Source organism: Ceratotherium simum, chromosome 21, assembly GCF_057802395.1.
Source record: "Ceratotherium simum simum isolate JZ-2026a chromosome 21, ASM5780239v1, whole genome shotgun sequence".
Classification (NCBI taxonomy): Eukaryota; Metazoa; Chordata; class Mammalia; order Perissodactyla; family Rhinocerotidae; genus Ceratotherium; species Ceratotherium simum.
The window spans coordinates 32,949,366-32,975,011 of NC_141920.1; the positions used below are offsets into that span (position 1 = coordinate 32,949,366).

Sequence of the window (25,646 nt, forward strand, 5' to 3'; positions counted from 1 at the left end):
TAAACACTAGTGCAATTAATTTATTACCTTAACACCAGTTAGATGAATGAACAGTCTCCATGCAAACAGTAGTTTTCATTAAACAAACGAGAAGATTTTAAAATGAATAGGGTAACATAGGCGTGGAGTAGTGGTTCTTTGCATATTTGCATGCGTGGATACACTCCTGGGCTGTAAGCTTGAGGGATGTAACCAAGATGAGGCTGGTTGCTGGTATGAGCTGCCCCTGTTCTAAAAATGCCTTCAGCAAGTTCCTTCTGATTCAGTGTTGAACTGTTTAGATGGCTATCACTTCATTTATATCTACGTACGCTAACATATACAAAAGATTAGTAGAAAAAAATGCCTGACCACTGTGGTTAAGATTCCATATGTTAATTATTTCATTTGATAACAACCTAACACTTTTATTCACTAGAAAATCACAAATACACACTAATATTTACAAAAGTCATTTCAGTTAAATTTAAATGAAGGGAGGATGGTACATTTTAGGATAAAAAGGAAAAAGGGGCTGAATTCTTTTGACGGACACAACTGGTACACAGTCTACTCTTAAAGAATCTTCTAATTAGAAGAAGAGTCAGGATGGGGGTAATAAATAAAAATAGTTATTATTATATTTGTAAAAATGCAGATAACCCCAAATACTTACTTGCTTGGCTTTAGAATGCATTGCGTAATTTTGTAAAATCAGAATTTACAAACATTTGGCTTAGGCTAATATTAAAGTGAGTTTTCATTTTCTGAGGGTACAATGATTGGGCTGAAAGTGAGCCTGCTGGGTGGTGATGGAAGAAAATGTTGGTTGAAACTTCATTGTTGGATAAACAAACCAACAATTACTTTAAAACACACACAAGCAAACAATTAAATAATCCCTTCTCCATAGAAAAGTAGGAGTTGTCCAAATGTGAGTCATTTGGGTCAATCCCAAACCAGGTACCATGTGTATGGTCTCTGCTTCAAAATGAATCAGGAAGAAATGAGGACAGATATGCACAATCAGCACGGATGTGCACTAATACGAACAGATGTGTGCAGGCCTGGGGTGTGCTGTGTGTTTGGCAACATGCGGGGAAGACTGTCAGTACTTCTAGGACCACAGGGATGCTGAAAGTCGGGGAGTGGGGGGAGGGTGGTGATCACTGAGCCTCTAGGTTATGTCTTCCTGATATAACCCAGGACAGGGATTCCTTTTTTGTGCCAGTATAGATGGGCTGCACTGTGAAGAGTTCAGGGGGCTCTGGTCCAAAGAATAGGAATGAAAAAGTGGGAGTGTTTTTCCAGAATAAGAGACAGTGGATGGGGTTTACCTTGTCCAAAGTGTTCAATATCACTTATCCATTGTTACCACTTATATAGTTAAAAGCACTTTCATAAACTGTGACCTCAATGGGCTCTCCCAACAGTCCTGTAACGTAGGCAGAGAAGATATTTTCATCATCCCTATTCCACTGAAGCAAAACTGAGATGCAGAGGGAGTAAACATCTAGGTCACATGAATCTGAGAGTTAGGACTTAAACCCAGGTCTTTGGATTCCAAGTAGAGCTCATCTTTGCAAAAGAGGGCATGTTCTAGAAAAGTGGTCCAGGACTTAGCAAAATGGCCAAACAGATTATGTTCATTGCCATTGGCAAGCTCCACCCCTTTCCCTCTCCCCTTCCTCCCTGACACTAGAGCCCCTGAAATCCTTTACATTAAAGTGTCAGGAACTGGATGTGTTCCTCATTTCAGGATTGTCTGTCTTCACCCAAAAGAATGATGAGCTTTCAAGCATCAGTGGAAAAGAGATTTTTTGGTTCTTTCCTTTGAAATTGCACCATTATAGATAACCAATGACCTGGTATGAAAAAAAATTCTTTTCTGGCAGCCAGAATCCTAGAGAATGTCCTAGGGAGGTAGTAGGAGCTGGGTGGGAAAGCTCAATGTGATGGCATGAACTCTCTTCCCATGAGGCTGTAAACCCTACACTCTGATGAACTTATGCTTACTATTCCATCCTGTCTAAGTGCCTTATTCTATGGCCTTTTGCCATCCCTGCACTGACAAGATATAGAATGAGGGAAGATGAGGAATGAGTCCAGATACCATTTGTGGCTTCTGTCTGACCATCTACACATCTGGATACAGCTTGGTGACTCTCATAGCTTCCACCATTTTGTTTTGTTATTTTAACGTTTTTGCACACAGTAGGTCATTAGTAAATGTCAGCTCCTGTTGCCCTTGTCTAACCTCATTGGTGTGGCTTGCACACAGTAGGTGTTGAGCAGATATCAGTAAATGTTAGCTGCTGCGGTTTGCGTCTAGTCTCATTGCGTGTTATGACCAAGAAGCATCCAGCTCCTTGAGGGCAGTGAGGTGTAAAGACAGTCACCCTTTCCCTGTGGAGCCTGTGAACTTGGTTATTGGTGAATTGTGCTCTGAGTACTGGCTTTTGGATTTTCAGTTGTGAAACACCAGTGGGTCACTTCAGCCTGATACAGTCCACCTCTTCTGTGGCCGGCATGCCGCTGGTTTTGAGGTCGAGGTCGGCGCTGGACTTGCTCCCGTGGTGGGAGGGACGCCAGTGGAGCAGCATCATCTTCTTGAAGTACTTCATGCTGTTGTTCTTGACGGTCACGAAGCAAATGGTGTTGATCATGCTGTTGCTCATGGCGATGCACTCGACGACGTAGAAGGCGGTGAGGTAGTGCTTCTCCTTCACGAACACGGTGGGGAAGAAGTCGCGCACGATGGTGAAGCCGTAGAACGGCGCCCAGCACAGCACGTAGGCCGTGAGGATGCCCATGAGCACCAGCACCGTCTTCCGGCGGCAGCGCAGCCGCTTCCGGATCTGCTCCGTCTGGACACCAGGGACCGCCTTGAACCACAGCTCCTGCGAGATCCTGGCGTAGCACAGGGTCATGGTGACCACAGGGACCACGAACTCGATGCTGAAGATGAAGAGGGAGTAAGACTTATAGTAGAGCTGCTGGTCCACGGGCCAGATCTGACCGCAGAAGATCTTTTCCTGGCTTTTGACGATAAAGAGGACAGTTTCTGTTGCAAAGTAGGCTGACGGGATGGCGATGAGAATGGACACCATCCAGACCAAAGCGATCAGGAAGGAGGCCGTTTGATAATTCATCCGTGGTTTCAAGGGGTGAACGATAGCGAGATACCTGGTGGGAGAAGGAAGCCATCAATAATAATAGTGTGTGCTGGGAAACATTATCAGTTTTTAACTAACCCCAAACACACACAAAAGCAGACAAAATGGCAGGAGTCCCCATGTACCTATTACCTAGCTTCAACAAGCTTCATCTTATTTTAGCGACATCATTTGGCATCTGGAGTAAGGGAGTGGTTTAGTGGACACAGCACAGGCTTTGGGTCAAACAAATGGAATAAATCCCAGCTTTTCTCCTCATTGGCTTTGGGGTCTGGAGTGAATCACTCTCTCTGAGATTCATTTCATCCAATGCAGCAGGGGATAAAATGACACCTACCTTGCAGGGCTGCTGTGAACATTAGATATGATTTTGTAAAATGCTTGGCATGTAGTAAGTGTTCAATAAATACATGTGGCCTATTATTATGAGTCCTACTGATACCACCTTGGCTTTCAATATTGCCCTTCTGCCTAAGAACTAATAATACTTTCAAAACTCTTCATTCCAAATAGCTCCTGGTTTAGAGGTGAAAGAAGGGCTGTGGACCTCAAAGAGAGGTGGGGGCCATTCTCAGGGCAGTGGACTAAGGCTTTCTCTCTCCTCCCTGCAGGTGTCATCCTGTATTACAGAGCAGGAGAGCAGGGGTGGGCCTGGGGTGGAATCTAAGGAATCTAATGAGAAGTAAATGACTTGCCCAAGCTCACTTGGCGTAGGGACCAGAATCCAGGCTCCTGATACAAAGCTTTTACACCCACCTCTCTGGGCTATCTCAAGCTCAGATGAGAAGGTGTGTGAAGTCGCCTTGACACCATAAAGCACCACACAGCATAAGGCTTTTCTCCTGTTCTTTCCAATGAGCAACACTGCCTGGAAAGAGGTTCGAGTCCTTTGTGGGAAATGAGCTCATTTGTGAAGGCTGAATACCTACTTTCCAGAGAGACCTAATGACACTTATTTAGATACTTTGGTGCCCTGGAATCATTTCTGTGCATTTAATAGGGGGAGGGGAAGAGGTCGTAGGAGAAGGTGGAGGAAGGGAAGAGGCATGAGGGGCAGAGAAGAAACAATTCCACCCTGGAAATGTACACGTGTGCCACACTTGGATCTTGAGTCAAGTTGTGACCAAAAAGCAGGAAGCTGTCTGTTGAAAATCCTAATCAACTTACCTTTCCTTTGTAACCAGACCCTTTGGTCACCTTTCCAAGTTTCTGACTCAACCAAGAAGGCTTTCTGCCATATTATTTCTGCCTGTCCCCAGCAATATTTCTGTCATAAGGTTGTTTTATCTTCTCTTGCCTGCCCCCTGCCCAATGGCGGCTCTGACCTGTAGAATTCAATTAGGAAATCCCATGGCATCACGGCTCTCCCCAGCTTGCAGCTTTCTGAACATCTGAGATGTGGTTGGATCCTATCCCAACCATTGGCTGCACCCCAGCTGGATGTATTAATATGAGCAGTGGTTGCTGGACTTCTTCACCCATCCATGGGACCCAGCCTTAACAAGTTAATCTGCATGACTTGCCTGGGTGGCACAAAGCTCACAGGGCTGGAGAGTGGGGCAAATGGGCTGGCCCATGCTTGACTGGAGCAGGGACATCCCACAATTACTGTCTCTCCGTGATGGCTGAGTGTATTAGCTTCCTGTTGCTGCTGTAACAAATTATCACCAATTTAGTGGCTTAAACTTCACAAATTTATTATCCTACAGTTTTGGAGGTCAGAAGTGTGACATGGTTTTCACTGGGCTAAAATCAAGGTATTGGTAGGGCATGTTCCCTTTTGGAGGCTCTGAGAGTAGAATCTTTTCTTTTTCCCCCCTTTTCTAGGGCTGCCTGCATTCCTTGGCTCATGGCCCCCTTCTGTGTTCAAAGCCATCAATGACCAGTCAAGCCTTTCTTACATCTCATCACTCTGACACTCTGACATTGACTCTTCTGCCTCCTTCTTCCACATTTAAGGACTTTTGTGATAACATTGTGCCCACCCAGATAATCCAGTATAATTTCTCTAAGATCAGCTAATTAGCAACCTTAATTCCATCTGCTGCCTTAATTCCCCTGTGGCATGTAACATAACACATTCATAGGTTCTGGGGTTTAGAATGTGGATATCTTGGGAGGGGGGCATTATTCTGCTTACCATACTGAGTCCAAAGTCCCTAGATAACGCAGAACTCTTTCAGGACTTAATAGCTTTCTCTCTCAATCTGGTTCCAGCATGAAAAGTAGCTCAATAACCAATGCCAAAAAGAATTTCCACATTTCTGCTTACTCTGTTGTTAACACTCAAATTCTAATTTCTTTTCATCTAATAACATCTTCCTCATTCTGTAGCATGTTCCAAAATTCAGAGTTGTCATCAAATAAATCAGAAAAAACAATATTCAGAAGACTTGGATTCCAGCTGTGCCTGTGAATCCAAGCTGTGCACTGGATAAATCACTTATGCTCCTGGGACTTAGTTTCTTCATTTGTGAAATGGGGATAATAATAACTTTACCGACACCCCTTCAGGTTTTTTGTCAGGTTCTGAGAAGGTAAATGTACATAAGGCATGTAGGAAGCTATAGTACTTTGTTTAAACTGATCATTTCCCATAACTCATTCATCGGCTAGAGGGTCATTGTCAAGATCTTTGTTGCCATCTATCTGCTTGGATGTATTTCTGAGGTCAATACTCTCCTTCTAGGGTTTCTATGACTTGAAACAACATCTCTTCCAGGCCCTCTGCACATGAACCTTGCTCTTCTTCTGGCTATGGCATCCAGAAATGGCAGTAGGTAGCCCTTCTGATATTTTTACATAGTAGGAGAAGCATATTTTACCAAGGGATAAACTGAACCGCACAGGGAGGTCTATGCTTCTCCCACCCTGCCTGTGTCAGGGTGCACACGCCTATCTACTTCTGAGTACGAAGTAGTCCCCGTGCCCACAGAGAAAAGCCCAGTTATCCAATATCAGTGTCATCAGGGCAAAAGCGAGTTTGGTCATCCATCTTTCTTATCATCTTGCCTTATTTTTCAATGAGTTTAGAACCTGAGTGAGAAAGGGGGCTGCTGTTTGTTAGGCTCCTACATTGTAAAGCCTGAAATTCCATGGGCTGCCTTGACATCTTTGAACTTCACAGGGCCCCAAACGCCTAGCCGTGAGTTCCTCTGTTCTCCCCAGATACACCCCTCCACCCAGCGAGAAAGGCTTTCTGTCCTGCTCGTTCCTTTATCAGCTAGACCAGCTGCACCCCCAATCCTCAACCTAATGGGTTTCACCTTCCTGCCAGTTGGCAAAATTATTCAAACAAGCCAATCACCTCCTCTATGGGAGTCAAGGGTCACCCCATCCTCTTGTCATTATGAAGCCCACCTCCCACAGCCCCTGCTGGTTCATTCTATTCCTGAGTGCAACTCCCATGTGGCCCTGCATGGTGTACAATGTCCTTCTTCCCTGGGCTGTCAGTATATGGGTCTAATTAACTGCTGTCGGTCTCATCTGCCCAGTGTCAGGTGTTGTGCATTTGGTCATCTTGTACTATTTAGGGCAAGAGAATCCTGCCTTCGGCAATGGCATAAATAGGAGGTGGTCGGAATAGCACACTTGAATTTCAACATCTTCATGAAGCATTCCCAGACTACGTCAGTAACATAATGATCACGTCTTCCTTCAAGTTACTCTTATCACTTGATTAATCTAGTTTTTATTGGAAGAAAAGCTTCTTGAGGGCAAAGACTATATCTTCTACTTTATGTTTCCATATACACAGGTTGGGCACACAGAAGGATCAGCAGCATCTGTGGCTTTACGAGGTTGTAGCAGACACTGCTGGTGCCCCTCTCATATCCCTTTGCTCTTATCACTTCAGTGCACACCTGTCCACTCTCAGCTGCCAACACCTGCACTTCTTTGTCTGAAGGCCTTCTCTGGCTTCTAGAGTCCTCTTGGACCTGCACAGCATTTTCAGACTAGCCCTCACCAATGACTTGTGAGAGCAGGTGTATAAATACCCCAGCTCCCTCCCACCTCCCACTCCTGGATGAATACTGAGGTCTGATCTACATCTGCTGCAAGCATTCCTCAGCAGAAATGAGCTCTAGTTGCCCACAGTGGAGACTTGCTCAGTAACACACCCATATTGACTGCCTTCCTTTGCCTGCCTCAATTCCCAGCCCCATAGGTGCTCCCTGGCTGCTACTTGCACATGAATCCTTGTCTCAGAGTCTATTTTGGGAGTAAACCAAATTAAGACACAGGTATAAGGCTCTGTGCTAGCCACTGTGAAGACAGAAAGATAGAAGACATGGTTATTGTGCTTAAAATATAATATCCTTTGGAAAAGATATCTGTATCTCCATACATAGCATGAGATTGGAAAGATAGGTTGGCATCAGATTGTAAAGGCTCTGTGATACTAGATTCAGGATTTGGCATGTATTCTGTAGGTACTGGAACTTTTAGAGGTTTTGTAAGCAATGGAATATTTTAGGAAGACTCATCAATGGGTGATACTCTGATGCTTAATATGGATGAGTATGGATTTCAGGGGACAGTCAGGAGCCTCTGAGGGGGTGAAGAGACACGTTAGAGGAGCATTATAATGGCCCAGCCATGGCTTGCCAAGAGATGAGGTTGGAGGGACAACTGCCAGGATTTGGTGGAGGGCTGAACACAAAGGGTGGGTGGGTGGTGGTGGAACAGGGAGAAAGGCAAAGAATGATGGTGATTTTCCTGCTTGGGTCCCTGGAGGAATGGTGGAACTGCTGATGGAGCTGGGAAGCTGATGGGGGCAGAGCTGGTTTGGAGTGAAAAGGAACCACTCATTGTTACCTGTTGTAACAGGATGGTTGCTTCCTAAGAAACTCTTGTGTTATCAAAAAAACCCCTACATTATAAAGACAAAGGTTTCAACGGGACAAAGGGGATGAAAACAGTGATGACTCTCACTTGAGTGAGCACCAGAATCACTCAGGGAATTGGATAAAAATGCAGGGATTCCTGGGACCTAGCCCAAGGGAGTCTCATTCCGTAGGGCTGGGGTGGGGCCCAGAAATCTGACTTTGTATCATTTCCCCTGGGGAATTTTGTGCAGTTGGTTGATAGGTACATTTCATAAACACTGGTTTCAGGTCTTGAGAGCCTCAGAGTTGTAATAACAAAATTTCTTTTCCTGCAGGAATTATGTTATTAAAAGGAAGATGCCTCTTATACCTGTATGTGTATTTTATTATCATAAATGAAAAATAATCAGCTGGTTGATTAAAAAGGACAACAAACCTAAATAGCACTGAGAACAAGGGAAAAACGGAAGAGACGAAAGGAGACAAAAGGGAAAAAAGATGATTAAAAAACACCTCATCAAAATGAGTTTCAGCACAGCTCACAATGGTGGACCAGGAGGATGTGACACCAATTTCCTCCCTCAAACTGAGCCACTGGTGGTCTGATGCTGGCCTACCACTGTTTACATAAATAAAACATGTGTCAGATTTGTCATAAGCTGCTATTAGAGATTTTACTTTATAAATCTATAATAGAGCAAGGACTTCCAGAACTTCTCATGTAAATGTATGTAAATGAGCACATGGATGTATGTGAAAAAGGAAAGGCAAGCATGTCCTTCCCTGTTTCCTGCAAACAAGCCCTGCTGTCTTATTTTAAAATCAGCTGTGCAACAAAATCACTAGAAACAAAAGTACATACTGTACAATTCCATTTTTATGAAGTTGAAGAACAGGCAAAACTAAGCTATGATGATAGAAATCAGATGAGTGGTTGCCTGGGGTGGAGGACTGGTAAGGGGCCCAAGGAAGTTTTCCAGGTGATGGAAATGTTCTGTATCTTGATCTGGGTAGTGGTTACAGGAAAAGTTGGCACATGCTGTCTTGGCTGGAACCTGCCCTGGTTAACTCTAACGTGGCTTCTAAATAGTGCTCCCTGATCTTACTGCTTTTGCCTTTGTGTTTGATGCCACTCACGGTCATATGAAATGCCTATATCTGAAACAGATGTAGTATTTGGGGGCATGGCCCAGAGCTGGGGGGCTCAGGAGCCTGACTCTTGCCCATATTTGGAAGAACATGAGCCACAACTGGAGAAACCAGATCTCCTCTTGCCCTGAGACAGATCAGCAAGCATTCAAATCTGGAGGAATGCCAACCTGCCAGAGCTCAAGTGAGGAAAGAGGCAGCACAGTCCTGCCCTCCACCTTTACCCTTGCCCAACATCCCTACCTGTCGATGGCGATGGCCAGTAGGGCATTGGTGGAGACATAGAGTGAGACAGTACGCAGGTAGTTGATGGAGGCACAGAGCACGTGGCCGTGCTCCCAAGAGAGCTGGCGTACCACATAGTAGTCCATCTCAAAGGGGCAGCAGATGATGGCTACCAGGAAGTCGGAAATGGCCAGGTTAGCAATGAGCAGGTTGGTGAGGTTGCGCAGCTTCTTATAGCGGGCGAGGGCAGCAATAAAGACAAAATTGCCAACGCCACAAACCAGCATGATGCCTGCCAGCGCCACACCGATGACAATCTTGGCTGCAAAGAACGTCCGAGTCTTGGTCATGTCCTCCTCCTCATCCAGAGGGAGGTCGTAATCACCATAACTGAAGTTGAAGGGGAGGGAAGAAGCATGGTCTTGGGGTGGATTGAAGTTGGCTGCAAAACTAGTGTTTCCATTCTGGGCTGCCATGGTGAAGCTGGCAGGGAGTCTTGGGGGTCTGAGCACTCTGAGTTGGGGGTCCAGACCTTCTGCTGTCACAAGGTCTAGCACTCGGCCCACATCCTTGGGGAATCAACACGCCATCCGGGATCCTGGAAGGAGACACATCCAGTGGACAACACGCAGAACACCTGGTAGTATTCCCCCAGAGGCCCCAGGTATAGGCCACCCAGACCCAGGGCCTCCCCCGTACTACCCAAGGTACGGGGGAGAGGAGACATGAGATGGGGAAATTGGGAAACCCTCCACTGGCTGGCTGACTGTCAGGAGGGACTGGGCATAGGATGGACTGGACTCTTCGGAGACACCCAAGAACATGCATCTTTGCCCTGTTCCCAGGGGCCACCAGGACCAGCTTGACTGCCCAGTCCCCCCACGCCCCACGCCCCCATTAACCCTCACTGGGGTCTTCTGGAGGTTTCCCAAGGCTGCTCCAGGCCACTGGCCCAGGCTTCTATGGTAGTCACAATGTCGCACCATCTATTGGCCAGCGACAGTGAAGCTGGAGGATGGGATACAGCAGGGTCTTTCCTTCAAAGCAGGGCACTGCTCCCTCGGTCTTGGACAAACCACAGATTTGGAAATCACCAAATCTATTTTCACTTAGACGAGCTGAGTCATCTTGGGCCAGTGATTTATGCTCTCTGAATCCCAATGTTTCTGTAAACCAAATTCCTGCTGCCCAGCCCAGGGCTGGGCACATACTAGGGGCTGGATAGGAATCGGCTGAATGAATGAATGAGGATCCCGACCAGGATTCTGCAGTGATCTGGTTTCTCCAGTTGTGGCCCATGTTCTCCCTTGCACTTGCACTTCTGCGCTCTCACACCTGGGTGTGAATGGGAGGGGGTGGGACGGAATTCTCTGGCTGTTCCCCTGAGTTTTGAGAACCAGCTCTAGGAAGAAATCCTTTGTCTGCTTCCCTCCCTGCCCCACTCTTTTGATCTGCTCCCTTGTCCCCTTCACCAGGCCCCTAGTTCCCCTCCCAGAATCAGCCCTGACTGAGATGCACCACGTTCTGTCACCAAGCTCTGTGTTCTCTGAAAGTGGTGGCTGCTCCAAGACCTGGCTTAACTTAAAACAGCCCCCAAAGGGAGGGGAGAGTGTCAGTGAGGACCCAGGAGGGCCTGAGGGCTGAACTGTCCCTCATTGCCTAAGTCCTTTATATTTTCGGTGCCTCAAGATGCCCACGGGAGAGGAAATAAAGTCTCTTAAGTACTGAGCCCTCAGAGGATAGGGCACCATTGGGTTCAAGGCGTCAGAGAGGCTGGAAACACAACCCGGACCCCCAACACGCGCGGAATGGGGGCCCCAGCCGTCCAGCCACCAAGCACCTTTCCCCTCCCCCAACTCGTAGCACACCTGGAAACGACTCCAAGTGTAGGGCCGCGGGATGCGGGTAACATGAAGCGGACCAAACCGGGCAGTGGGTTTGGCCTGGCCCTGTGAGAGGAGGGGGAGAGTGACGGACAGGAACTGCCCCCCAGAAAGGACAGCAGTCGTTGGGTGGCAGGGACACTCCAACCTGCGGCGCGCCTGCCTGCTGCGTACCCGAGGTGAGGTCAAGACCGCAGCCGGCGGTGTCTTCCCTCCGGGTCGCCTGTCCGTCTCACGCGAGGCCCCAACCCCCGCAAACAGTGCTCAATCCGAGACGGAGAAGCGGGAGTCACGCTCTCTCGGCTTCTGCGCTTCGGGGCTCTCCAGTCCCTGGACCCGAGAGCAGAGGGCTTGCGCCAAGGCTGGGGCAGGTCCCCGCCCCATTTTTGCGGGATGCACTCCCTGCCCTTGACTGACCCGCTCCAGGAGGCTCCTCGCTTCCCCTCTTTTATTAACCACGCAGCGCCGCCTTAGCAGAGGCGGGAATCAGAAATTCAGGCTCAAAAAGCAAACCATACAGGGCCCCCGGGGGTAGGGGGAGAATTTTCCCAGAGACGCTTCCTCTTTTCTGCTCACCTTTCGGGAAGGCGCTCCCTACCCACGCCCTCCTCTGCAATTTGGCGCTCGCCCGCCAGCCCAGCTGCATGCTGGCTCCCTCCGCCCGCGCCGGCACACCCCAGTCCCAGCTTACAGTCGCCTGACGGGTCCGCGCGGGTCCGTGCGGTTGGGGCAGAATCTCCCGGCCGCAACTCCTCTACTTCGAGCCAGCCTGGGCTCATCCCGAGAGCGGCGGGAGGCAAAGCAGCACGAATCCCCAGGAGAAAGAAGTATGCGTCGGAGCTCCCACCCCGGGCGACGCCCCCCGCCCCACCGATGGAGTCACCGGACTGCGCGGAGCTCAGCACGTACCTGCCTCGGCGCCACGTCCCCGCGCCCTCCGACGCCGGGGCGACCCGAGCGAGTGGCACGGGCCGGGCCGCTCCGGTCCCGCCTCGGGGACCTGGACTTACACTTGCAGAGACACTGCGTAGGGGGTGTCCTTCTTTCTTTCTCGCCCCAGGGCGCCTCCCGGGCGCGTTTCGGTCTCTGTCTTCCCGCTGGAGGAGGCGCTCCGCCCCCGCAGCTCTTCCTGGCGCCTCGGACCTGGCACGGTGCGCCCCGCCCCGCGCTCGACTCCGCCCCGGGGTCACTCTACTGCCTCCGCGCCGAGGCAGAGGATGGGCGCTCAGCTCCTGCACCCGGTGCGCCCAGGGAGCGAGGCGCACGGTGCTCTGACCGAGTTGGCGCGGATCCCCGGTCCGCGGGGTTGGCTCTTCGCTGGGGTTTCTGTGCCCTCGCACCCGGGTGTGAACGGGACCGCTGAAGCCGGGTTTAGATGGTGCGATTCCGAGGAACTGACAAGGCCCTCTGCGCCCCGCGGTGGCGCCTCATGATGGGAGCCCAGCGTCCAGTCGTCGGCAGGAGCTCAGTGCCAGCGTCCGTTCCCGCTACAAGGTGACTCCTTCAGGAGGATCCCGAGGTGCATTCCTTCGTGCCCGAGAGCTGATGCTGGGGAGACTCCAATGAGTGCAGGGTGGGCCTCTAGGGATGGGTGATGGTGGAGGGAGGGGCCCTGCGGGAGGAAGCTGCGCATCGGGGGCAGCTTGCCCTGCTCAAAGCTCCGACCCTGAAGTCCTGTCCACGAACCTGTGATGCACACCACTGCCAAGTTCTTGGGCCATTCCAAGACCATCCCGGTTGGGCCTCTGCCTGTCTGTCGGGAGACTCCGGACTCCCCACTTTGCTTCCAACAGGCTCTGATTTTAGGCAATTTCCATTACCTCTTTGGTCCTTGGTTTCCTTATATGTATATTGAGCGAGAGGATTAAACTCTCAGGACCCGCTAATTCTAATGACTGATAGCTGGAAAGCACAGAGGGAAGCTCTGGGTTTACAGAATTGGAACTGGAAGCTGTGGCATGAGACTGAGGGTCTAAAGGGTCCTCACTGTTAAATCCCAGACGATTGTGGATAGCTTAGAATACAGACGTTGCTTTGTCAGATCTTCCCATTTTTCCGGAGAGTCTGGGATTTCAGAACTTTATAAATACTCCGTTGGGTTATGTAAAACAAAACAAAACCCCTCTGTTGCCCAAAGAGAACATATCTCAGAATGAATACCGTCCACTGGGATCCTAACTTAAAATTCCTGAATAGATGATTAAGAAAATCTTTGGGTGGTGACATTCTGTGATTCTGCTTTTCCCACCCTCCTTCTCCCCTTTTTAAATATTTTATTTTTTCCAGCTTTATTGAGATATAATTGACATATAACATTGTGTAAGCTTGAGGTATACAGTGTGATGATTTGATACACATATATATTGTGACATGATTACCAGAATAAAGTTAGTTAACACATTCATCACCAAACATTTTTGTGCGTGTGTGTATGGCGAGAACTTTTAAGATCTGGTCTCTTAGCAACTTTCAAGTATACAATATAGTATTGTTAACTATAGTCACCATGTTGTACATTAGATTCTCAGCACTTATTAATTCTGTATCTGGAAGTTTGTACCCTTTGGCCAACATCTCTCCATTTCCCCCATCCCCCACCTCCTGGCAACCAATTCTACTCTGTGCTTCTATGAGTTTGGCATTTTTTTTAGATGCCACATGTAAGTGAGCTCATACAGTATCTGTCTTTTTCTCTCTGACTTATTTTACTCACCATAATGCCCTTGAGTTCCATCCACGTTGTCCCAAATGGCAGGATGTCCTCCTTTTTGTGGCTGAATAATATTCCAGTGTGTCTGTGTGTGTGTGTGTGTGGGTGTATACACACCATTGTATACCACCATTCGTCTGTCAATGGACACTTAAGTTGTTTCCATGTCTTGCTATTGTGAATAATCCTGCAATGAACATGGGTGTGAGGATATCTCTTCAAGATAATGGTTTTATTTTCTTTGGATATATACCCAGATGTGGGGTTGCTGGATCATATGGTAGTTCAATTTTTAATTTTTTGAGGAAACTTCATACTGTTTTTCATAATGGATGTGTCAATTTACAGTCTCACCAGTAGTGCACTAGAGTTCTCTTTTCTCCACATCCTCACCAACACTTGTTATCACTTGTCTTTTTGATAATAAACATTCTAAGAGGTGTGAGGTGATAGTTCACTGTGGTTTTCATTTGCGTTTCCTTGATGGTTAATGATGTTGAGCATCTTTTCATGTACCTTTTGGCCATTTGTATGTCTTCTTTGGAAAAATGTCTGTTCAGGTCCTCTTTTTAAGGGAAAGAAGCCAATCTGAAAAAGCTATTGCAGGATTCCTACTACATGACGTTATGGAACAGGCAAAACTATGGAGACAGTAAAAAGATCAATGGTTGCCAGAGGTTAGTGGGGAGGGAGGGATGAATACATGGAGCACAGAGGATTTTTAGGGCAGTGAAACTATTCTGTATGATACCATAATGGTGGATACATGTCATTATACATTTGTCCAAACCCATAGAATGTGCAACACCAGGAGTGAACCCTAGCATAAACTATGAACTTTGGGTGACAATGATGTGTCAATATAGGTTCATCAGTTGTAACAAATGTACCACTCTGATGAGGGATGTTGATAATGGGAGAGGCTATGCATGTGTAGGGGCAGGGAGTATATAAGAAATCTCTGTACATTCCACTCAATTTTACGGTGAACCTAAGACTACTCTAAAAAATAAAGTCTATTGGGCCAGGCCTGGTTGCCTAGTGGTTAAGTTCAGCGCACTCCACTTTGGCGGCCTGGGGTTCACTTTCCAGGCATGGACCTATACCACTCGTCTATCAGTGGCCATGCTGTGATGGTGGCTCACATACAAAATAGAGGAAGAATGGCAACAAATGTTAGCTCAGGGAGAATCTTCCTCAGTGAAAAAAAAAAAAAAAGTCTATTAAAAAAATGGGTACAGATTTTCTGGAACTTGATATCAATGCATACAAAAGCCTTGACAATTTTACATCCTTTAATGAAGAAATGATATTTTTATAAGTTTATCCTATGAAACTAATGAATGAAGCAGGTAAAGATTTCACTACAAAGATGTTGATAGCAGCATTGTTTGGTATAATAAGGAATTGGAAACAACCTGAATTTCCCACAACTTGATTAAAATGTCCTGTATGAAATACCATGTAACCATTAAAATTTTTTTGAATCAATAATAAATTCACATGATTCAAAAATCAAACATACACAAAATTATACATTGAGAAATATTGCTCTCATCCTTCCCCATCTATTTTGTCCTCCTTGCCCCCTTGTATTTGTTTCCTTTACATTCTTTGAATGTTTCTTTTGCAAATACAATGATACATCTCATTTATTCTCCTTTAAGCTGTTTCCATATTAAAATATGGAGCACATCTTCATTCTTTCTTTTACAATTATAGAGTAGTCCATTTTGTGGATACACTACAGATTTTTGTTTTAAAATTCCCATTGCTAGACACGAGAGTTTAATATATTCAAAATATGCCTGTTAAATTACGAATTGGATTATTTTTCAATTTTTAGCTATTATAGTGCTATACATAATGATATTTGTAGTGCTTCAATGAATAACTTTGTACATAACATCTTTTTGTATAGATGCAAATATATTTGGATGATAAATTCCTAGAAGTGATATTGCTGAATCAAAGCGTAAAAAGCATTTGTAATTTCGGTAGATATTGCCACATTGAACTCCGCAGGGGTCTCATCATGTTGCACTTTCCCGGTAAGCAGTCTTTGGTAGAGGTGAGTGCTGGGGGCTTGTCCTGAATCAATAATCAAACATCTGTTGAGGCTGAAGAAGGCAATATTCAAAAGCATGATTTCTCAGTAATGCTGTTCTCTCACGCCAGTCCTCAGTTCCCAATCCAGGGTGTTCTCTCAGTCAATGTGGTAGGAGGGGCACTCTTCCTGAGAAAATTACCTCAAGTTATTTTTCTGTGTATCTGCGTGTCTCTCATGGAATAATTAATACTCAAATTAAGAACGTGCCCTTGTTTTTGACTATAGACAAACTGTTAGGTAAACTCTTTAGTTACTTTGAAAGTAAATGTAATTAAGCTCTATGAATTATAGTTGGAAAAGGAGGAGCATGGTTAATGGTTCAAGGTGCAATGGCACTGGCTTCTACTTTTCATTCAAGCCACCTGGCTTTCACAGGGTTCTGGAAGGATGGTTCTGTAAGACACGCTGGTTGACTCGCCTGACCCAGGTAGAGCATTTTCCCTTCTCTGGTTCCCACCTGCTTCCAGGGCAGTGCCAGGAAGATGCTAGTCGGGAGTGAGATGAGGCAGGATCTGTGCTCACCAGCCACGCTCTCTGTCTATAGAGGAAGACACAAGAACATGTAGCTTACATTAAAGCTAGATTTTTGGTCAGAAATTTGTGTTTGCTTTTTAAACAGTTTTAGAAAGTTTCAGAGCCTTGAGGAGGAGGCAGTGGTAGGGAAAGGGTGGGTTGAGTGAGCAAAGTCCTTGCGAGAAGCAGGTCATCATGGATTCAAAGCTGGACTCCATAATGGAGAAGTCGGTTAATGAAATCCCCTTGGTGGTAATGACGTTGTTCTCTGGAAGGACAGGTGAATGAGAGGATTATGCTGTAGCTAATAAGAAAGACTGAAGACTTTCAAGTCAGGAGCCACATTTAGTTGGGCTTGGAAAGGGTTTAGTTTTGTAAGGAGGTACTTGGGTATGGATTTACATTGACCCTCAGTTTCTCTGGTGCTTCCTCTTACAGGTGAAGGCCCTGTATCCAGGTGCTCACATGCTGTCTCTACCTGAGCTCAGGAAAGGACACAACGCTCCCTCGGGTATGTCACCTGAGGCGGGATTTGGATACAAACATGTGGAAAAAATTCACTTGATGTAGAAAGTCAAAAGTTAAATTCTTCCTCTGCCGCCTCTCCACAATCCAGTCCCTTAGAGGTGACCCTTGTTACCTGGACTTTATTACACACATTCAAACGCAAACCAGACTGGCTTTGGGGACGCTTGGGCTCACTATGGGAGGAGTCAGGGGAGGGAGGAAAGCCATTTTCACTATGGATGACGTAGTGGCTGGGCTCTGAGTTATTTAACTAGGATATTAGAAGGGATGTGACCTTAGTGTGTGCCCCAAGGTGAAGTAGGCTATCTTAGTTTGGGTTCCCCTAAAAGCAGATCCTGAAACAAAGATTTGAGTGCCCCGAGCTTACTGGGGAGGTGATCCCAAGGAGTAATGTTAGGGAGTAGAGAAGTGAGACAGGGAAGGGAAGGCAGCCGATAAAGAGTGAGGAATCGTGCAAGTACCACTGTGGGCAAATGGAACTTAACTCCACTAGGGAACTCTGGGACACAGTGTGGACCAAGCACCCCACCATTCTGCCAGCAGAGGGGGTGAGGGAGTTCCCAGTCATCTGCTGGGAACTGTTCCTGAGGGGTGTTCATTCCCCAGTCTGTCCAGTCTGCCCCTCCCATGGGCAGAGCAGAATCTCTGGCACAGTCTTCAGGCACTGAAATAGTGGGATTGTGTGTGTGGGTGTGCGTGTGTGTATGTATGTGTGGAGCACCCAAAACATTTGCCACATGGGCATTACTTTGCATGGTTGTACTATAATTCTTGGCTGGCCCTGTTCTTCATGTCTCTCATTCTCCAGCAAGTTCATCTGAGCATGTCCTTCTCATGGTGATGGCACAGGTACAAGGGCAAGAAAGTCCCAATATACAAAACCACTGCAAGCCTCTCTTTGCATCACATCTGCTAACATCCCATTGGCTGAAGCAAGTCACATGGCTGAGTCCAGAGTCAGGGGTTGGAGAAGGTTACTCCCACCCCGCCACTATGTGAGGGTGTTCATTGCAAAGTTAACAGGCAAAGGGCACGGATGCAGGAGGAGTGAAGAATTGGGGCAGCAGTGCAATCCACCACAATTAGTCCTGTGTCTTGGATCCCAGAGCTGCCTGCCCTGCCCCGTCAGCTGCTGCTCTGACTCCGTGAGCCACCTCATTGCCTCAATAATTTCCCTTTCTGGCTTAATTTTCCCAGAGTTGGATTCTGTTGCTTGCTATCAAAGAATCCTAACAGATGCAGGTATTTTCATGCAGGAGAGAATAGGCTCAGAGATGTTAAGTTCAAAGGTCACACAGCTAGTAGGTGGCAGAGTTGAGATTCAAATCAGGCTCCAAATTCCAGACTTTTTCCATCGCACTAACTTGAGTACTGTGGTTTCCCTAGTGCAAGGGAGAGAGATGCTGAGGTCAGGGTTCATCACACATGCTCTTGCTCTAGTGAACTCTGCCTGCCTCAGGGAGAGTGTGGTATTGAAGCAAGAGCTGAACAAACCAGGAGAATGAACGAGATCCCCAAGACCTGTATTTGACTCTGGGGCATATGAGCGTTCCAGCCCAGACGGGCCATGATGGAGTTCTCTAATTACAGTGTGTATCAAGACCTTTCTCAGAACACACACACCTGGGCCCCGTGCTGCTAGACTCTTACTCCACAGATCAATAAGATTTTCCTGGCTTCTCCAAGTATCCTTTCTTTACCAGACTTTCCACACAAAACAGCACGGAAACTAAAAATACCCCTATGGAAATCATTGACTATAAGAAGTGGACCTTAATGTACTCTGCTGCAAAACAGCAGAGCATCTTCCTAGCAGAATGACACTATGTTTTCTTGTAATCTCTCACATCAGCCAAGATTGTGTCAATACTTTCCTTTCTTTTTTTTAAATTAAAAAATAATTCCATTTTGGGCTTTTTCTCGATATTTAATTCAGTTTGGACATTTTTCCATCCTCTACTAGTTGAAAATGCTACTTAAAAAACACACAGGAGGAGCCGGCCTGGTGGCGCAGCGATTAAGTGTGCACGCTCTGCTGCGGTGGCCCAGGGTTCGCTGGTTCGGATCCTGGGCGCGCACCAATGCACTGCTTGTCAGGCCATGCTGTGGCGGCGTCCCATATAAAGTAGAGGAAGATGGGCACAGATGTTAGCCCAGGGCCAGTCTTCCTCAGCAAAAAAAGAGGAGGATTGGCATCGGATGTTAGCCAATGTCAGGACTGATCTTCCTTGAAAAAAAAAAAAAAAACACACAGGATGGGTCAGCCCGGTCGTGTAGTGGTTAAGTTCAGGCACTCCGCTTCTGCGGCCTGGGGTTCACAGGTTCAGATCCTGGGTGTGGACCTACACACTGCTCATCAAGCCATGCTGTAGTGGTGTCCCATATAAAGTAGAGGAAGATTGGCATGGATGTTAGCCCAGGGCCAATCTTCCTCAGCAAAAAGAGGAGGATTGGCAGTGAAAGTTAGCTCAGGGCTAGTCTTCCTCACCAAAAAAAAAAAAAAACAAAAACCACACACACACACACAAGAAACAAAAAACGACACTGGAGCCAGGAAGAAAAAGTTAAAATTGTGACAAATTCAACATGCTTTTTTGAGTACAGCTCAGTGTAACACACTTTGCTGGGCAGTGTGAGGCTTTGAAAGGTGTGGCTTGTGTGCAGCCAAGCCAGGGCAAAGATGGAGAAGTGAGAGATGTCAGCTTATCCAAAGGCACAGCTTGTTCAGGGAACTGGAAGTAGATTTTGAGAAACTATATACCCAATAAATAGCCTGCATCATGCACACATCTCTTTATAAACAGAAGGCAACAAACATTTAAGTCCAGAAAGGCTTTCATAGGGATGAGAGCTGTGAGGTGCTGGAGTGGCCTGCAGCCTCAGGAGTCCCCAAAGTCCAGCTGGTGGCACATTTTTGGCATTTGTATCCCTTTAGAACTGAGCTGGCAGTAGACACGTCTGTAGCTCTTACATCGTAGTGCGCCCATCGCAAACAATCTCAGTAGAGGAGATAAAAGATGCCCCTGAACAAAGACATCGGAGGGCACAGAACATTGACGCTGCTGCCCTTGACTTGGAGGGAATGGTGGGAGAGAGTTGGGGGGAGGCTGTGCTAGTCCGAATCGCCCACCTGCTTCCAGCCCCGTCTTAGGACACCTGCGCTCTCTTTGCCACACGATGCTGTCCCTGCCCCTCTAGGGACGCTTTATAAGGAATGAGGAGGATTAGGGTGTGGACAGGACCAGCAGGGGCCATTAGGCTTCCACATGGCAAAGCGAGGTAGGGGCTGATGGGGCCCCGTGCAGACATGCAGTCTGTATTTGCTGAGACCCAGCCTCCCAACCGAGAGACCCCCAGCTGGAGAGGAGGCTGGAGTGAAAGAAAGAGACAGGGATAGCTGAGATGCGAGATTGTAAATGTTCATGTTTATACTTACTTTGAAAGGTGAGAAGTGAAGGACGGAGCCCCCCTTTGACATGGTCCGTGTCTGAAGCCCCAGCAGGTGCCGTGCTCTTGCATCTCCCCCACCCACTTTCCTTAATGGCAAAGGCCCTACTTGATATTCATTGCCTTCCCCGTGGTGTGTCCATTCCCGTAAAATGCTGTTTGCTTTGTAACCTGCAAAGCTGGAGTTCAGACTCCAACTTTTCTGTTATTTAAGGCTGGCAAATTCAGTCTGGGTCACTGGATATTGAATTGCATGGAGTTCTCAAGTCACCCTCTCCCCGTTTACTTCCATGCACCTTCCAAAGCCAGTTAACACCTTTCTAAGGCCTATCTGGTGGGCTCTAGTTTCTCAGAGCTAGGGGCTGGCTTCTACTTTCTGTCTGTAGATAGTGATCGTTGCTGTTTTTCTTAAAGTGAAAAGTGTTCTTGATGGGACAACTACTATTTTCTGCTTTTTCTTTTGCAGGCAGCACTTACCACTCTAAGGGAGAGTCATTTTGCAATTGGACTGGTTTAGACAAAAGCCTGACAACTCCCAGAACTGGTAAATGATAGTCTATCATCTTTTATATAAATATGTATTTTTTATTGTAGTGAAAAACATATCACATTAAATTTGCCATCGTAACCATTTTTAAGTGTACAGTTCAGTAGTGTTAAGTATATTTACATTGTTGTGCAACAGATCTCTAGAACTTTTCCATCTTGCAAAACTGAAACCCTATACCCATTAGACTCTAATTCCCCCTCCTTCTCTCCCCAGCCCTTGGCAACCACCTTTTTACTTTCTTTTTTTTTTTTTTTTTGCAGGGAAAGATTCGCCCCAAGCTAACATCTGTTGCCACTCTTCCTCTTTTTTTTTCCCCTCCCTAAAGCCCCAGCGCATGGTTGTATATCCTAGTTGTAAGTCCTTCTATTTCTTCTATGTGAGCTGCCACCACAGCATGGCAACTGACAGACGGGTGGTGTGGTTCTGCGACCTGGAAATAAACCCAGGCTGCCGAAGCGGTGAGAGCACCAAACTTGAACCACTAGGCCATCAGGGCTGGCTCACCTTTTTACTTTCTGTGTCTATGATTTGGACTAGAGTCTATCATCTTTGCATCTACTCCGAACGCCAAAGCAGTACCTTCACTATGCCTGATGGTCACTCAAATACGTTACCCCAGTTAGGATTTTTTTCCCCCTAAGCTTTTTTAGCCTTATTTTAAAAACCATTATTAATGAAAATGGCACACGAAGCCAGGCTGGCCCTCCAAGAAGTCAATGTTTTGTAATAGAAAGCTGGTTATAATCCAGATCTTTATACATGTGAAAAAAATCTTGGACAGAGAAGCTATACCGTGTTAGCAGTGATTATCTCTAGGTGGAGAATTATGAATGAATTTTTAACTTGTCTATTTTTAAATTGATGCACAGAAGACATGGATTACTTGTCTAACAAAGAATACACACGTACAAAACAAAAACAAAAATTATCCAGATATTTGGTACCATGTAAACAGCAATTTATTTTGATCCTGTCAAAGTTTTTGAAACGCTAATTGGGGAATGAATTAAACCAATCAGATAGTTTTGCACAAATGTTTTCTAATAGCCAAACAACTGGTTAAGAACCATCTGGTCAAATAGTTAACCAGTGTAAAGGCTTCCCTAGGGGAAAGTTAAACACGTTGGTGAACCTTCTTTACGTCCTGGGGCTCCATCAGGAGAGAAACATTAGGGGAGGTTATACTGACCGGGCACAGGACTCAGATGATCCATCTCAAAGGCACCTGGGGAGTAGATTTCACAAGGCCTTTGCCTCAGTCAAGCAGCTCTGGTTGCAACCACCAGAAATGCCCTGGAACCAGCCCTTGCTGAGGAGGGGAGTCTGGAGGAGAGAGCCAGGCATGTCTCGTGGAACCCAAGTCGGAACTCCTGGGAGCCAGAATCACAGCTGGAGGGTCCTCACAGCGGCTTGTGTCTTCACATCCTGGGGGCTCAGCCTGGTTTTCTGTCTGTTCTCTCTCCTTGTCCCAGTCCCAGCTCCCTCTGATGTCTCAGTTTTAAAGCCCAGGAATCCTACATGCCTACGAGAGAGAGAGAGAGAGAGAGAGAGAGAGAGAATTTAACTGGACCAGCTTGGGTCAGGCATCTGCCCATGGGGCCACTAGCCCGCAGGGTGCATTTGTGTTGTTTGGAAAAGGCATCCTTCCTCCAGGCAGATGTAGCCCTGAGCCAGGGCATATACTCAGGCTTTACTTGCACCCACCTGCTCCTTTTCTTGTGCAGGGCACAACCCAGACAACAGTACATGGCAGCCCTTGTCTACCTCTGGTCCAGCCAGCTGTGGCTGGGGTGGGGGCAGACAGAATCACATGATCTCCCCAAGCAGGTGTGTGGGGAGACAGCACTCTTCCCCTTTACCCCCCTACCCCAGGAACAAAAGAGCTCTAGCACTTTCCACCCTACCTCTTTCAGACAGATCATGCTACATTGCGGCTGGAGGAGGTACTTGTGCTGGCATATTCCATGAAGAAACTGTAACCTTTGTAAGTATGGAGAACATGATTAAATTGAAGTTAATAAATGTGTTGCTACTTATAGCCAAGGAAAAAAAAATAGAGATCACTTAGTCTCAATTTGTACCATCAAATAACGGAGTGAAATGCAAGATAATTTTTTGAGATTTACCAATAAAAACCAAGTGGTTTACTAAAGAAAGGAATAGAAGTTCTCTTTCAGGAAGATTTTCATTCTAGAAACTTTGAAGCTCCTGGGATGGCCCGGATTGTGTCTGCCAGGAGAGGGAGCAGGGGTGAGGCAGGGTCTAGGGGGCTTCTCCAGCCCCTGCTGAACCAAGATACCTGGTTGCTCAGAGAAAGCAATCAGGTTTTTCCTTTGTGAACTCTCTTTGAACCCACTCCCTGTAAACTGGCTCATAGTTTTCTGGATCTGTTTGTAATTGTCAACCGTGTTCCCATATCAGACATAAAACCCCGTCTGTATTTTGGGAAAGCTGCTGGTCTCTGCATCTGTTTTCCTTCCCCACTCTCTACTCTCTCCAGTTCGAGACTCCAGGCTGTGTCAGGAGTCCCCTGGTTCCCTTTTCTCCCTGCAGAGCAGGCTCTCCTGATGGGTCATCCTTCACTCTGGCTTCACTTCTCTGTCCTTCTGGTGACATGGAATTTCCAAATTTCCTTTGGCTCTAGTTTTCACTGATGGCCCTTCTCCAGCTCCTCACCATCCTTTTAGACCCAATATAGCTGGGCACACATTTCAAAATGTCATTCCAATTGCCTTTGTGAAATGACAAGGCATTTTCTCCTCTTGTCGTTGGAGGTCAACATACTTATAATTGACCTTAGAATATTCTTTGATACATTGGGACTATTCCTAGGTTTTCTGTTTCAGATTTTACTGTTTATTTTATGCCACAAAATAACCCCAACTTGATTCAATTCAAAACGTTTCATACCAACTCCGGGCTGGATGGGGCAATCATGGCAGGAGATGCTGATGGTCACATTAGCAACTTGGGCGTAATTGGTTGAATTAGCCCTGCCAGGGGCAGAGATTTTGTGAAGTCTCTGAATCTCTTCTAACCCCATCATGTCTTATGCTGTAGGAGTGACGTGACTTAGGCAACTCACTGTTCAGTGGTACCTTGGAAGGTTTTAAAAGTCTGGGGAGAAAAGCAGCTTGGCTCATTTTAGAGGTCTTTGGCTAAAAACGCTGCAGATTTGTAGGAGCCAGGTTGTAAAATGTAGACAAAATCCCTGAGCAACAAAAGACCCTTACGGGAAAGTCACAATGTAGATGCAATGACTTTTCTTGCACGTGGTTTAGGAGTCCTCTGGTTGAGTCATAAAATTGTTAGGATGTAGGGGCCAAGGAACTCAGAATAGCAAGCCAAGAATAATCTTCAAAAGAGATTTAAAAGTGTTTTCTGCCAGCCAGGCAGAGATAGAATAGGGAATCTTGAGTGGAGCAGGCTACTGAGAAAATTATTACATTATTTAACCCTCTAATTAAACAGCTGGACATCTTCTGGGGTGTTCTGGTAACTTTCCAGAGTTCAGGGAAATTTTCGGAGTTCTTCCACACTCTGGAAGAGAAAAAAATTTAATTGAGAATTATTGGATAATTGTGAAGTTTGGTCATCAGATCACTCATTTTACATTACCCTGCCTAGAATATGAAATTGTTATGATTAGAAATTGGAGATGAATGATGCTTTTGTAAATCTTATAAATTTTGTAAAATCTTCTGATGCTTTTGTAAAGGGAGTTGTAGAACATGCATTGGTGAGTGGATCACGTGCTGTATTCTTGCTTCTCAGTTACCCAGACTGCAGGATGACTTACATCTGTTGATACAGTTATTAACAGGCGCATTCAGTGGGCCTGGCTCTCAGACTTGGCTGTACATTGGAATCACCCAAGGAGCTGTAAGAAAATACCGATACCTGGGGCCCACTCCCAGAGATTCTGACTTAAGTGGTCTGGAGTGTGGCTTGGGTATTGGGAATTTTAAAAGCTTCTCCAGATGATTCTAATATGCAGCAAAGTCTGAGCACTCTGTGGGATTTTCTTATTATTTGAAACATTTTTTAACAAATTTACTCCTTGAGATTGGATTGATTGGCTTTCATTGAGGCTTGCCGCTTCTACTGAACAGTATATTTATATTAAGAACCCAACTAAAGAATGTTTCAATAGTTCCAATGTATTCTTCAACTGCACATGTCTATCTTGTGCAAAAATAAGTATGTGTGTAGACATTCACAAGATATTGACTTTAGATATTGAATTTAGAATTTGCTGAAACCATTTTAAGTTTTTTTTGGAGAACTCTGAAAAGGGTTCAGTGTAAATTTTGTTTTGAAAAAGGTTATAATCTCTGAAAAGAGATCTGATTTTTTAAAAAACAAGTAATTTATACCTTGAACCAATTTGTGAGTTAGAGTCATTCCTAAGTGTATCATTAGCTTTTGCTGCATAAAAAATTGTCCCAAAATTTAGTGGCTTAACATAAGAACTATTTATTTTTTCTCATGTGTCTATGGGTCAGCTGGGAGTTCTACTGATCTGGGCCAGGCTTGGCTGATGTTAG

The 25,646-nt window shown here is 46.2% G+C and overlaps 1 protein-coding gene and 1 long non-coding RNA gene across 6 annotated transcripts in view; one reads left to right on the plus strand and one right to left on the minus strand.

The window, feature by feature from the left end:
* PROKR2 (prokineticin receptor 2) lies at positions 1-12,309 on the minus strand. 5 transcript variants are annotated; one of them, XM_087445578.1, is made up of 3 exons: positions 12,252-12,309; positions 9,377-9,956; positions 1-3,165 (listed from the first exon to the last, which is right to left on the minus strand). In XM_087445578.1, the coding sequence occupies exons 2-3, from the start codon at positions 9,832-9,834 to the stop codon at positions 2,469-2,471; spliced, it is 1,155 nt and encodes a 384-aa protein (XP_087301704.1). In that variant the 5' UTR covers positions 9,835-9,956; positions 12,252-12,309; the 3' UTR covers positions 1-2,468. The 5 variants fall into 5 exon arrangements, with proteins under 5 accessions (XP_087301704.1, XP_014645580.1, XP_087301703.1 ...); XM_014790094.2 differs by having other exon boundaries at positions 12,151-12,284; XM_087445577.1 differs by lacking the exon at positions 12,252-12,309 and adding an exon at positions 11,933-12,001.
* Positions 12,075-25,646, plus strand: part of LOC147914278 (uncharacterized) — a 16,386-nt gene continuing 2,814 nt past the window's right edge. Inside the window, exons 1-5 of the long non-coding RNA XR_015555641.1 lie at positions 12,075-12,735; positions 15,873-16,002; positions 17,013-17,085; positions 21,016-21,093; positions 21,360-23,083. This is a non-coding gene — a long non-coding RNA (uncharacterized LOC147914278). The remainder of the gene's footprint in view (positions 12,736-15,872; positions 16,003-17,012; positions 17,086-21,015; positions 21,094-21,359; positions 23,084-25,646) is intronic.